At 40.0% G+C, this 12623-nt stretch overlaps 1 protein-coding gene across 8 annotated transcripts in view; it reads left to right on the plus strand.

The window, feature by feature from the left end:
- CNTN4 (contactin 4) overlaps nucleotides 1-12623 on the plus strand; it is a 586961-nt gene that overhangs the window by 55864 nt on the left and 518474 nt on the right. For all 8 annotated transcript variants that reach the window (XM_019499786.2, XM_019499792.2, XM_019499789.2 and 5 more), the window contains one exon: nucleotides 7063-7103. Coding sequence is in view for 2 of the 8 variants with exons in the window: in XM_019499790.2 (XP_019355335.1) it covers nucleotides 7094-7103 (10 nt within the window). In the remaining 6 variants the exon portion in view is untranslated. The remainder of the gene's footprint in view (nucleotides 1-7062; nucleotides 7104-12623) is intronic.

Genomic DNA, 12623 nt, shown 5'->3' on the forward strand with positions numbered 1-12623 from the left:
GCTGGAGGATTGCTGCTGTGTCGATCTCTCCACCCCGGGGGTGTGGGGGAACCCCCGCAGCTGGAGGGTTTCATAGTTGTTAGGGTTGGAAGGGACCTAGTAGATCATTGAGGCTGACCTCCTGCCCTGGGCAGGAAAGAGTGCTGGGATCAGATGACCCTAGCCAGGTGTCTGTCCACTCTCCTTTTAAATACCTCCAAGGAAGGGGGACAGCACCACTTCCCTCGGGAGCGTATTCCGTATTTTGGCAGCCCTCACTGTAAAGAATTTTTTCCTGATATTCAATCTGAATTTGCTGTCTTCCAGTTTGTGGCCATTATTTCTAGTTACCTCGATGGTAAACATTTTATCCTTTATTTCTTGCTGCCCCCCCCCCCCCAATGAGTTTGTAGGCGGCCACGAGACCACCATGCAGCCTCCTCTTGTGGTTGCCACACAGGCAGCTTTTCTCCCCCAGCCCTGGGGGTTTTCTGCAGCCCTGGGTCAGAAAGATTGCTACAGCAGACATGGCAGTTGCAATCCCTAGGCCTTGGAGTTTTTCACTGGGTCTTAGCTCTGCCTCGCCCCCCCTTCCCCCCCCCCCGCCACGAGCCAACCAGCACAGCTGGGGGTGGGGAGGGAAGCTCGAGACAGGGCTGGGATGGCCAATTGGGGTGGCCCAGCTGCAGGGCGGTGTGTTTGAGTGCCCCCCAGCCTGTTGGCCTTGGCCAGTGCAGGCACCCTGCTTCCCCTTCCCCCTCCTCCCCATGGAAAGCAGAATGTCTCTTCTGTTCCCTCCCAACCTAACCTAGGGCACTTAGAGTAAAGCTCAAAATTTAGAGCACTTCCCCATCAGGCTTTTTGAGCCCCTGTACTTAGCCTGAGAGATCCAGCATTAAGTTTCTGCTGCAGTGAATATCTTTAAGTCAAACTGGTACACAACAGGAGATATTGAGACCCCCCCCCCCCCCCCCCTGCAGAACAGCCAGTAGATTCAGGGTGGAAGAATCCAAACTTGATTCTAATCAAGTCCACCTTCTAATGAACTAACCATCAGGCTACGTGGGTGGCAGTGGGGGTCAGGTTCCCCTTTTCAACCCAGCCCTCATCCCCCCAAGAAGAAAAAAAAAAATTAAATGGGTTAATTTTCATTTTTGGTTATGTTATGTTTAGTTTTTTCTTGGGGGTGAGGTCTCCCTTGACCTCATGTAGAGCAGGGGGGAAAAAAAGAAATGTTTAAGATACGTTGCATAGGAAAGCTATTTACCCCTGAGATGCATTGCACAATCATCGCTGATCGCTCAAACGAGCTGAAATAGCTGTAGGAGCAAATGGTTAAAGACTACAAGTGGAGAAAGGTGAAGAATTAAGCCTGTGTGGCATTTCTTGATTCTGGGTGCATGAACACTTCATATAAGGTCTAGAGGTTTTCTGCAGGAGATGTATATTAACGCTCTCTCACAAACAGCATTGAAATGATTAGACAGCAGTTCCATGCCAGGGAAATAATAAACGCTGGTGATATATTGTGATCCCTTCAGTTTTTCTACCCTGCACATCTTTCATCATTCTTCTTTTCTCTTTTTTAAACTGAATCTAAATGTGTTTTTATACTTGCATCTGACTAGTTAGTCATCTTTTTGCCACTCAGGTATCTGATAAAGTGTCATGGCCCTCTAGGGCTCTTTTATGGAAAAGGTATCTGTAGAAGGAAATACATAAACATGACTCCAGTGCTGGAACAAAATAAGAGGATACCTGAGGTGAGCTGCTGTTGCATTTGAATGTATGCACTGGAAAAAAGACTGTGAAACATTTTGGGCGTCAGTCTGTTTCTAGGCAAAATGAAATTAAGTCCCCTTTTGAGGTTATTTACAAAAAATAACCGTAGCACATATTTAACTCAGGGTCTATAAATGGGTAAATTAACTGAAAGGGGAAAAAAAAAAAAGAAAAATCAATCCATATAAATGCAAAAGACTTTCTCTGATATTTCAGTGACTTTCTGGCACTTGTTAAAAGAGCACAGGCTTAAGGGAGATTTTATGAAAGGTTCCAAGTGAACTTGGACATTTAGATCCCTTTGACTTTCAGTGACAATGTCTCTTTAGCTGTGTGCATGAAGGTAAAACGCTGAAAGAACCTTGTGCACCAAAGGGTGCCTGACTCTGCATTTCAGATTCTCTTAATTAATACATGTACCTCCGAGTCGCTAGTTCGCACATCTGCGTAGGAGTCCGGTTCTGACTAACATTTTGATGACCAGGAATGTATTTCTTATGACTGAACTTGTGACTGGTCTATTACAAAGGTTTCATTAACATGCGGCTAGGATGCCTTTGGCTTTACCACCAGTGAATAATGTATTAATCTGAAATTTGTGAACATTTAGACTACATGCCATCAAGTGACTCTTTTTTTTTAACACTGGTGCCCTTTCATATAGAGTTGGAAAATGAAGAAAACCTTTCCAAAGGTATCTTAAGGTCACAAATTCCTCTCCATGAACAATTCTTTTTTTATCAAGACATGCATGTATCTTGGGAGTAAGAGTTAATTCTCAAAGGTGCAGCCTTTGGCTCTAGTAGAGCGTTTAACAATAATGACAAAACATTAATGCTGTCACTGCCTTAATCGCAAGAGAAATCCTTCTAAGAAATGGATCAGGCTGCTGGTTGTTTCTGAGACTGCTCTCTAAAACAACGAAAGTGGGGGATGGGTTAGGGTTGGGGTTCGACTGAACTGAACTAATTTATGTGATATCAAAAAGAAGAGTCAACACTGTGGGAAACCACAACCAAAAACAAACAGTGGGGAGAGAAGGGAACGATGGGATGAAAACCTATAATGTCTGAAAATCAAGAGGTAGTAACTTCAGGCAACAAAACTGACTTATGTGAAGCTCAGTATTTCAGCTTTAATGCAGGAAAAATCCCAAGGAAGTCCAAAGCGTCTTGTCAACATATTGTTAGGGGGCTTTTTTGAAGTTTGAGTTATTTAATATTGCTGTAGAACATTATACTTAAGTTTTTTTTTCACATTTGATCAAACTACTAAATGCAGCTTGACTTAATTTTATCATTTTAATTTTTTAGATAATTTTTTTAGGGCATTCAGGTTCTCCTGAATGTGGTTTCCGTTAAAGAGATGCTGAACTTCTCTGGGTTATGGCTCATGTTTTGATTTCAGTTGTGTTTGTGTTACTCCAGATGTAAGCCAATATAAACAGGATGAGAATTAGCCCCCCAGCTTCATTATGAGAGAGAATCCTAATCAATCAGCCTGTCATCAGTATCTAAAGAAACTATGAGCCTTAAATGCAGATTTGTTTAAGAAATGGATACGGGATTAATTGATTTTGTGTTTTTGATATCGGGGGATTGATTCTTAATGGGGGTGAAGCTATTCAGGGACATTTTAGTCTACACCAGTGGTTCTTAACCAGGGAGCCATGGCACCCTGGGTGCCTTGAGATCCTTTGAAGAATGCCATAGAGTGCTATTGGATGTTAGTGTTGCTAGGTTTACAAACATGGTTCACCAGATAAACCTAGAGATTTCAAATAGAAATCCATAGTTGTGGTCTTTCTGAGCCCTTTGCTGTAGAAAAATTGCTCTATTATTTTTTCATAGTAAAAAAAAGAGTGAAAACCTAAGAGCTGGCATTTTTTCAGGGGTGCCTTGAGTCTATCTGGGGTGCTTTGAGTCTAAATGATTGAAAACCACCAATCTATTCAAATTTGGAGCTCTCATAAGGGAAGTGAATCGCCAGGTAGAATTTGGCCCAGCATATTTAAGTAAGCAAAGTAACAATTCCACTGGCATAAAACCCTTCCATTTAATTTTGAAGTCTAATTAGACAGAGCACCAAGTGTCAGATATTTATCTGCTTGATATCCAGCCTTGTGCTTACTTCAGTGAAGCTCCATCTGGCTCTGCTCACTTGAAACCTGCTCCTTCTCTGAATGTTGTTTCTCTTTTTGGATGTCTGAGAGCTTCATTGCTGGATTCCACATGCTCCCTATCAAGTCATTTGTGCTTGAACTGGAAGAAAAGTCTTCCCTCCAGCAAGTCTGGATGAAAGCTAGTGCTGTGCAGAATCAAAGATCTGCCACTAAACCCAGTAAGCTGTTCCCTGTTGCAGTTTATGAACATGACTCTCAAACATTGGCTGAGAAATGTCACAATCAGGCCTCATTAAAAACTCTAATTGCATGTGTGCTCTACATATTTGTAAAACGTGCCCATAATGTTTCTATACAGAAGCCGTAACATATAATTCCCCAGCACAAAATTACAGCCAGTGAAATTGTTTGATAATCTACAAGTAATTTAGAGCCTGATCTTGTTCCCAGTGACTTCAGTAGTAGGCTTGCCACAGATTTTGGTAGGAGCAGGAATGGGCAGTTCTAGGCTAGGGACAGACGATACACATAAACTGGCTTAAGCGATCAGAAACTGGTTTGAACCTGTAACAGAACAGATATTCAGTGCACATAAAACAGTCTGAAAATGGCTGAAATCAGTTTAAGATAAACCTGGTTGCGTGTAGTAGCAGACTTAACTGATTTGGGTCAAATCAGTTTATGCTATGTCTGTACCAGACCCCTTGCTAGATGAAGTTTAAACCAGACACCCCCAGCATTCTGGCATACTCTTTGGGCTGGGCAGGGCTCTCTGCTCCACAGAAGGGCTGGCCCCTCCCCTCTCCTCCCTGGCTGCAACTCCAGCAGAGACTTGCAGGCACAGAGCATCTACCTGGCTTTTCCTTGCTAAGCAGGGATTATTCCCCCCTCCCCTCTGCCTTACTTAGGCACCTCAGCATTAGCTAGCAGACCACATGCTGGTTACAGTCCGTGCTGTGGGAGAAGACAGGTGGACAGGCTTTTTCAAGCTAATCAACAGGTAGCTTGATGCCTTTCTTTGGAAGAGCTGTTTAAGAAGAACTCCATTAGTTAATGAAGAGATGCTTGGTTTCCTTAATCGGTTGATAAACAGTACGTAAGAGGTGATAAGCATTGCCTGCTGGGCTGCTCAGGAGGCGGGGAATAATCAAAGTGTCCTGCCAGGGCCTGGCCATGCCCCCCTTAGCTCAGCCCTATGAAAGGAAAGGGAGGGCTGCTCTAGCACCCTGTGGCTTCTAGCCTGAGCAACTGCCGGCATGTGCCTGCATGTCTGTAGTGAAAAGGGAATGTCTATCCACCTCCAAATTGGTTCAAGCTTTGCAGGTTAGTCCCTGCAAAGACTGAATCAACTCAGGCTCGTGTCTGAATGTCTGTCCCTAGCCCTAGGGTAGAGAAATACAATTCTTCATACCTTTTAAATTTTTACTAGCAAATAATTACATTAAAGCAAGCATTAATACCTACCCTTTCTGAATGTTTGATTTTGACAAAGTGACCAGACAACATTTATCTTATTTAGGCCTGAATCTCTGTCTTGGTATACAACTCGATGAAGTACAGCATGCAGAGGAAGGAACTGACCATGGTTTGGAGACCACATTCACACTAGATGTTAATAGGCATAACTTCATGAACTCAAAGGTCTGGTGCTGGGGCTAAGTTTAGCCAATGACTGGCCACTTTTCCTCCATCTTTGAATCGCAGCCAAGGGGAGTACACTTCCATTATACTTAAATCATGTTTAGGTGGATATTTCGTTGTTGTTCCATACACATGGAAGGTTCTGCAAAGGTACCTTTTAATGAACAACTGGTTCCTGCATGTCCGATGGCTAGACTTTTGTTAGTGTATTGCAAACAAATAAATAGTCACATAGTTTCCATTTTTAAGAAGTTTTCCTTTGATCTTCGTTGAATTTGTCTTGCCAGTCAAAATTTGAATATGTAGCAGTTTGGATTAATAGGCTAACTGCTGACTAGTTTATAACTTCTGGGAACTGGACGGGCTGCAAGGTAGAATGATCCGAAGACTTTTTAAACAGAAATCTAAACTTTGGGATGAACAGTCTGCTTATTTTGGTAGTCTGCAATCCATGAGTTACTATCTTGTGCAGCCAAGAAACAAGAATCCTATCTGGGCTAGCAGAGAGAGTCTGCTGGATTTGGCAGACAAAGAACATTTGTGCAGCTGAGGTTTTACTCAGATGGTTTGGCAGAGAGAAAGGGTTTGTTCAGCCCACAGTCAAGTCCAGGCAGCTGAAAGCTTAAGTTCAAATAGCCACAGGTAGAATTGTTGAACTCTAATGTAAGTGACTGAGTTCAGTGAGTGGTAGGCCTGAGAATAGCATGCCATTGCCGAGAGCTGTTCAAGAGACAGAATTACTTCAAGTAGAAGGAAGCTGTGAATCATGCGATGGAAAAATCTAGTACAGCACTCGGCCTTGTTTACTGGTTTTTAACTTGGTGTATATACTGTTTAATCTACCCTTTGCTGATAACGAGGCATCTCAGACTTATTAAAGATGCTTTTGTTGTTGTTTTTGTTTGTGCCCTTTAAAGGGAACGTTACAATATGTGTATTTGTGGGAATATTGCTTGATTATTGACATCACTTTGTATTTAAATTTTGATTCTTCCATTTATACCTTCACTCGTTTGGTATGTGAATACTAACCACATTTGGCAGATTGACCAGCAAAGCTATTCACCTTATTTATGTAAAGTTCTAACATTTCAATTTAGTATTGTATTTTCTCCCAATACTCATTTTAGAGCTAATTCCCATTTGTTTCTGCACCCAGTCTTGACTTGAGACCACAAATCCCAGTTTAGGCTCATACCTAAACCTTGATGTTTTCTTGAAGATTTAGCCTTCATCATAGCATGGCGCTGAATCCCACATGAAGAACTGTGTGGACACCTTCATGTAGAAGGTCCCATATTGTATTTGCATTCTTGGTAATTGTTTTATTTGCAAGTCATTGTAACATTTTATCTTCCACTGTACTTTGAATGGTTAACCTGTATGTCCAAACTGTGTGCAACAGAAATGAAGTTTATGTTCTGCTGTCTACTTTTGAGGAGCTCCTATTTTTAATAAAACAATTTAACACTAAGAATATAAGGAATTTGGCAATTAAAAAAATCAACATGACTTACATTCTGTATTTGTCCTTGCAGGTGATGGTGAATTAAATCAAGACTGTATGCCATGCACTGGAGTAAGTACAATTTTCTCTTATAGGTATCGATTCTTCTCTTTTCTGCTTCATGTTTTCAGCACAGTTTCTAAAGCAGCTACATTCATAATATCTTAAGTGAAGAGATTCCACCTTTAAAGGTTGAATGGGGAAGTTCACTTTTTGTCTACCATTGTTAAGCAGAATAGGGTCAAATTCAGGTGCAGTTTTTGAGTTACAGTTCATATCTCTTACCAGAACTAGAAAACAAAGTACAAGTAATTAAACAAAAAGTTTAACTTCATTTGCATCTCCCATTTGTTATATATTTATTATGGAATGAACTTCTCATCCAAATTGTATTCAGTGTCTTGGTTTCTATTGTTTTCCTACAATTTCACTATAAGACTTAAATTTAGCTGTTAATACGTTACCGAGAGTACAGATTGGGTGAGTCTGTTTTAGGTGATTAAATTTAAATTGATGGGTCTTCAGCACTTTTCATGCACATCTTTGACATCCAGGTTTGGAAAATCTGGGGAAATTATTGTTCGTGTGTGGGGGTGAGATTTTTTTGCTGTACATGTATGTGACTTTTGTCTTGCCTGCTGGAGCTCCTTTGACGCCATTAGTATAGTATCAGACTTGAAATCCAGATTTCATTGTGAACTGTACTTAGGGCTCAAGGCTGCTCCCACTTAAGGCAAGAGCAGCAGGATGAGCATTATATAAAGTAGTTTGTTTTGTGTCGGATAGTACGTGATCTCCGTTCCCAGGTTTATTCATTGTTTGTTTGTGTGCTTGTTTACCTTGCCTAACTTTGATGTTACATACATCTGCACAAGTAAAATTGATACCCAATAGGAGGACTCATAGTAGTAACTCCTATATTCTGTACATGTATTTAAAAATAAATATGGAAATCAATTAATAACCTGTTGAAACCAGTTCTCTTGTGTCTTTTAATCTTAGTTTTTATTACTCTATCTGTACTGAGTGGTTGCAGATGGCACATCGTTAAAAAAAAAATATTTTCTCAATTGTTCTTCTTTTCTAGATTTGAATAATGGAAATGTTTCTCTTGGGTTGTTTGTATGTTGCATAGCATGCTAATTGAAGATTTTCTCTCTCTTTTTTGGAATTAGAGATGACAATGGATGATATAAATGATGTTGTTCTGTTAGAATTGGACCTGCTCCCTTTCAAACTGGCAGAGATGTAGATTTAAAAAAAATATATTTATGATAAACTTAGCTCTGCAACCTATTCCTTTTAGTTGCCTGAAAGGGAGAATGTATTATTTGTAGAAAACTATTATTCAGAAAACTTTGTCTATTCCAGCCATGCAGTTGGTCCAAGAACAGATACCCATAAGAATGTTTGCCTCTTGTGTTATTCATAAATATAATCCTATAATATATTCTTACATTGATTCCCAGAATCCTTCCTCCTTATGATCTGTGAGATGAGGATACTAATACCCATCTCCTTTTGTAAAGTGCTTTTTCTACTGCTTTCTATCAGCAGATTTAAGAGTTAGGTGGTATTGTGATTAATAATGGGAGGCTTGCTAAAATAAGGAAAGTAGGCTTTATATCCTAGAATATCCTTTTCAGGTAACAAACGTTTCTAGGTGGTCTTTTTTCCCTTAAATCTTCTTGAATATCAAATTAATGTTTAAAAGGTTGTAGAACAACACTATGCACTATTAATGTGACTCGCAGACACCTACAGAACAACTGTTGTTTGCTTACCTTGTGTTTAACAATGCTGTAATAGATATTTTTACATACTCTTTTGTTTCTCCTTGCATATGATGTCCAGGCAAAATTTGTATAGTTCTCCATTATATAGGATAAATTCCTATATTTTGTGAGACAGATGTAGCAAATTCATATAAAAGCTAAGGCTTTGGGGACAAATCTCCCAAGGAATTTCTAATGCCCAACTTTTCCAAGACTAATGCCTAACTTTTTAGGTACCTAGGGTCCCCATACAATACATGGGTAGAGACCACGTATGGACTTTCTGTTTCTACCAGGAGACGTGCCACCTGCATACAGATGTTTTAGCTTACAGCCATTTGTCCTCTGGGAGAATCGGGGGGGGGGGGGGAATAAGCTGACTCCAACTGGATAGAAGTTGGTCCTGGGCGAATGAACTTCTGCACGCTTTCCTGCAGCTTAATTCTTCCCAGGGATCAGGAGGAATGGAGCCACAGGGAAAAGCTCCCATCTCTTCCAGAGACTAGGATTACTTTGGGCTGGAGATGACTGGCAGACGAGGGGAGAAGCAGCCACCAGCTGTTCCCCTCTGGTTTCTTGTGCATTTGATTCCCCAGTCTGAGAAGTGGGCACGAGGCACTGGGAGGCAAGTGTAGGTAGAAGTGCCACCCCCTTCCTGCTTCTTGCTCTGGAGGGTTTGCTGTGCTGCTGGGATGATAAGCCCATGCTTTCCCCAGACTGGGATTACCCCAGTTTCAGGAAGGCACAAGAAGCAGGGGAGAGAGGACAGTTGCAGACTGAATGTTTGCACTGCTCCCTCTCCTTCAATCGTTTCTGGTGGGGGGAGAAGGGGAGAAAAAACGAACCAAAAAAATGCTTTGCAGCTCCTGAATATGTATACCCATTCGTCCGATATATAGTCCCTTTAATTTAATGTAACACTTCATAGACTTCTGTGATAGAAATGTGGCTTCCTGTGGTATGTTAAGTAAACAAGATGTTTTGGATCAGCTTTTTGTTTCCCCTAAATAACACTAAGTAAAGAATTGTAGGCAAATATTTATAAACATCCAATTAAAATAATATGTGATTTATTACTGTGTTTTCTGTTAAGGGCACTGGAACATCTACACGTGAATGGTAATCGGAGAAACCTTTTTTTCTTACTACAGCATCTAAGCAAACAGTGTAATCCTATTTAAAAGTATGACCAAAATACGTACTATAATATTGTATATGAACTACAGTGTGACTTCCTGCTTGGGAATGCTGAACATGATTGACAATAGCTCTAGTATAGGAAGGTCTCCAATGGATGCCTTACATAGCATGCATATCAATCGGGTTCTGAAAAGACTTGAAATTTGTTTTCACGGGGGTTGGCTTTTGCTGCCAGTAGGACTTTTTTTTTTTCCTGTTTGGTTACTTTGTGTGTTGCTCAGCAATTGACTAATTAAGAAAGATTAATTATCACAGAGTCACTGATCTTTCAGTCAGCTGGACTAGTAGGGAAATTTCCCCAAATCAATTAAATGATCTATTTAAGATCTGGCTCCTCCACCACTTAAAAGACAAAGAAACATCAAGACCTTTCTTTCAGGCCCCTCTCTTTCTGCTTATTGAGTCCTGCTGATGAATCCGCTTCTTTCTAACACTACATGCTCATTGCTGTCCACTTTCTTTCCCCTCGTAAGCAACCCTGCTCTTCAATATCCACCCTTTGCTCCTTTAGATCTCCTCTAGTTCCCTTTCCTCTTAATCGTTGACATCTCTTGTTCTCTTGCCAGTCCCCTCTTGACCATCGCCATCTGAACAGTTGTTAAGTACATCTTTCTTCTTGCTGTCCTTTAAATTTTTTGTTGGATTTCCATTCATTACCCACATGGTAAAGCTACAAGCAAAACCGAGTCAATTGTCTAGAAGTAATCTCAGAAATGGATAAAAATATTATGCATTCTTGGAGCCACCCAAGCCCTCTTATTAGAGGGAGTGGGTTTCATAGTACTTTCTTTATATGTGTTAGATTAAAATGATGTGTATTGTGTAAGCAGTCCTTCAATGACTGATTGCCATTTAATTAACCTCGAAAAGGGCATGTTACACAAGATGCAAAGTGCCTCTTATGAAGTGAAAAATGTTTTCTGCTTCTCTTGAAGTTTCATCTCTGATCATACCCAGAGTAAGCTTTTCGTCTCATAATTAGAACCAAAGAGACCCTCTTGACATAGAATTTGCCTTGAAGTAACCGAGTGTAGTCCAGTATTTAGTATGAGGTGCTTATATCTTTAAAAAAGGGAGTGGGGGTGAGAACAGACAGCACAGTAGAGGAGTACAGCCTGTTTGGCTTTTATCTTTGTAGTTCCACATCCACTGCGTATGAAGTCAAATAAAATGATATGGGGTCTCTATCTACAGTAGTCTGCTGCAAATATTTTTGAAGTCCTTCTATATTTCTCAATGTAGTTTCATTACTTTTAGGGCTTGTTATGTTCTTTGATGTTGAATGCTGAAAGTTTTGATTTCTCAAATATGACTACACTTGAGTTATAAGATATAAATGCTCCTGGGTAGAGTGTATGGTGTTCAACATAATAGATTCTGGTTGGTGTTAAGTCAGCAAGTGTCATTATGTGTTTATGAAACCAGAGGCAGAGCAATTTCTGCATTAGCACCAAAGCACTTTTCTTCACTCGGTTGATATTGTAAGGAGAGGTCATCGTGGTCTTCCAGGAAGGTTAAGATATTGTCAAGTTTAAATAGATTCTGAAAATAATGCTACCAAGGCCCCTGCCACATGAGATTGATGATGGTGGATGATGATAGCTTTAAATTTTGTGTGTGTACAAATGACAATTTTTCAGCTTTTTCAGGTTTCAAGCCTTGGGTTATGATATAATTTGGATTTAGGGGTTCCTTGTTGCCTTTGATATCTTTCTTGATTAAAGTGAAAGTAGCCTCCATGATAACATAGCACTAAAACTGGTACTATGGTCTAGGTTGGTTGGATTTATTGACCACTTTACATGAATGATGGTATTCATTGTGGACATTAGAGGGTCACCCTTCTGTGGATTGCTTCTCTGTGACAAACAGTTCATGATTACCATGTGATAATGGCAAAAAGAAATTCTTATAGTGTAAGGGGAAAAAAAAGAACATTATTAAGATAGATAAACAGTCCTTGAAGTGAATAATAAGTTTTAAGTCACTGTTATGAGAGATTTAGTTGGAAACCACCTTTGGTTCTTTAACATCCCTGAAACCTGGTGTTATTTGTAGGCAGTTCTGCTCCTTCGGTTGACTTTGACATTTATTTTTCTAATTTTGGTATACTGGGACTGATATATACTGAACTGAATTTTAATTTCTTATATGAAAAGGAGAATGAATTAAAAAAAAAAAAAAGCTTTAAAAAAAAAAAAAGAAAGAAAAACCCAAGGCCAATAATGTTTGCATCTATTCTGTAAACATTATCAATCAAGTTCTCTTGGCTTTATATGAGGCTGCTTCTTTAATAAATGCACTTAGGCTATGTCTATTTATCAAATCTGGGAGTTCAGGTGATAAGCTTGAGCACCCTTTTAAACTAAAAACAAAAATAGTTTTGTTGAGGGAACACCCATTAAGTGGGAGAATAAATAGGTATTTTTCTTTTTTCTGACATCAACTAAAACATTTCTTAGCCTGTTTGTTGGTTCGCACAACACTCCTGCTATCTCTGACTGAGTGGTTAGACCCTTTTCCTCTCTCCCCTGCTGTAATTTTGCAGTCCGGTCAAGCTTAGGGATACTGTAGAAGGAATGGATATTGTGAGGACATTTCTTCAACTACTAAAAGA

This window comes from Alligator mississippiensis, chromosome 12, assembly GCF_030867095.1.
Source record: "Alligator mississippiensis isolate rAllMis1 chromosome 12, rAllMis1, whole genome shotgun sequence".
Classification (NCBI taxonomy): Eukaryota; Metazoa; Chordata; order Crocodylia; family Alligatoridae; genus Alligator; species Alligator mississippiensis.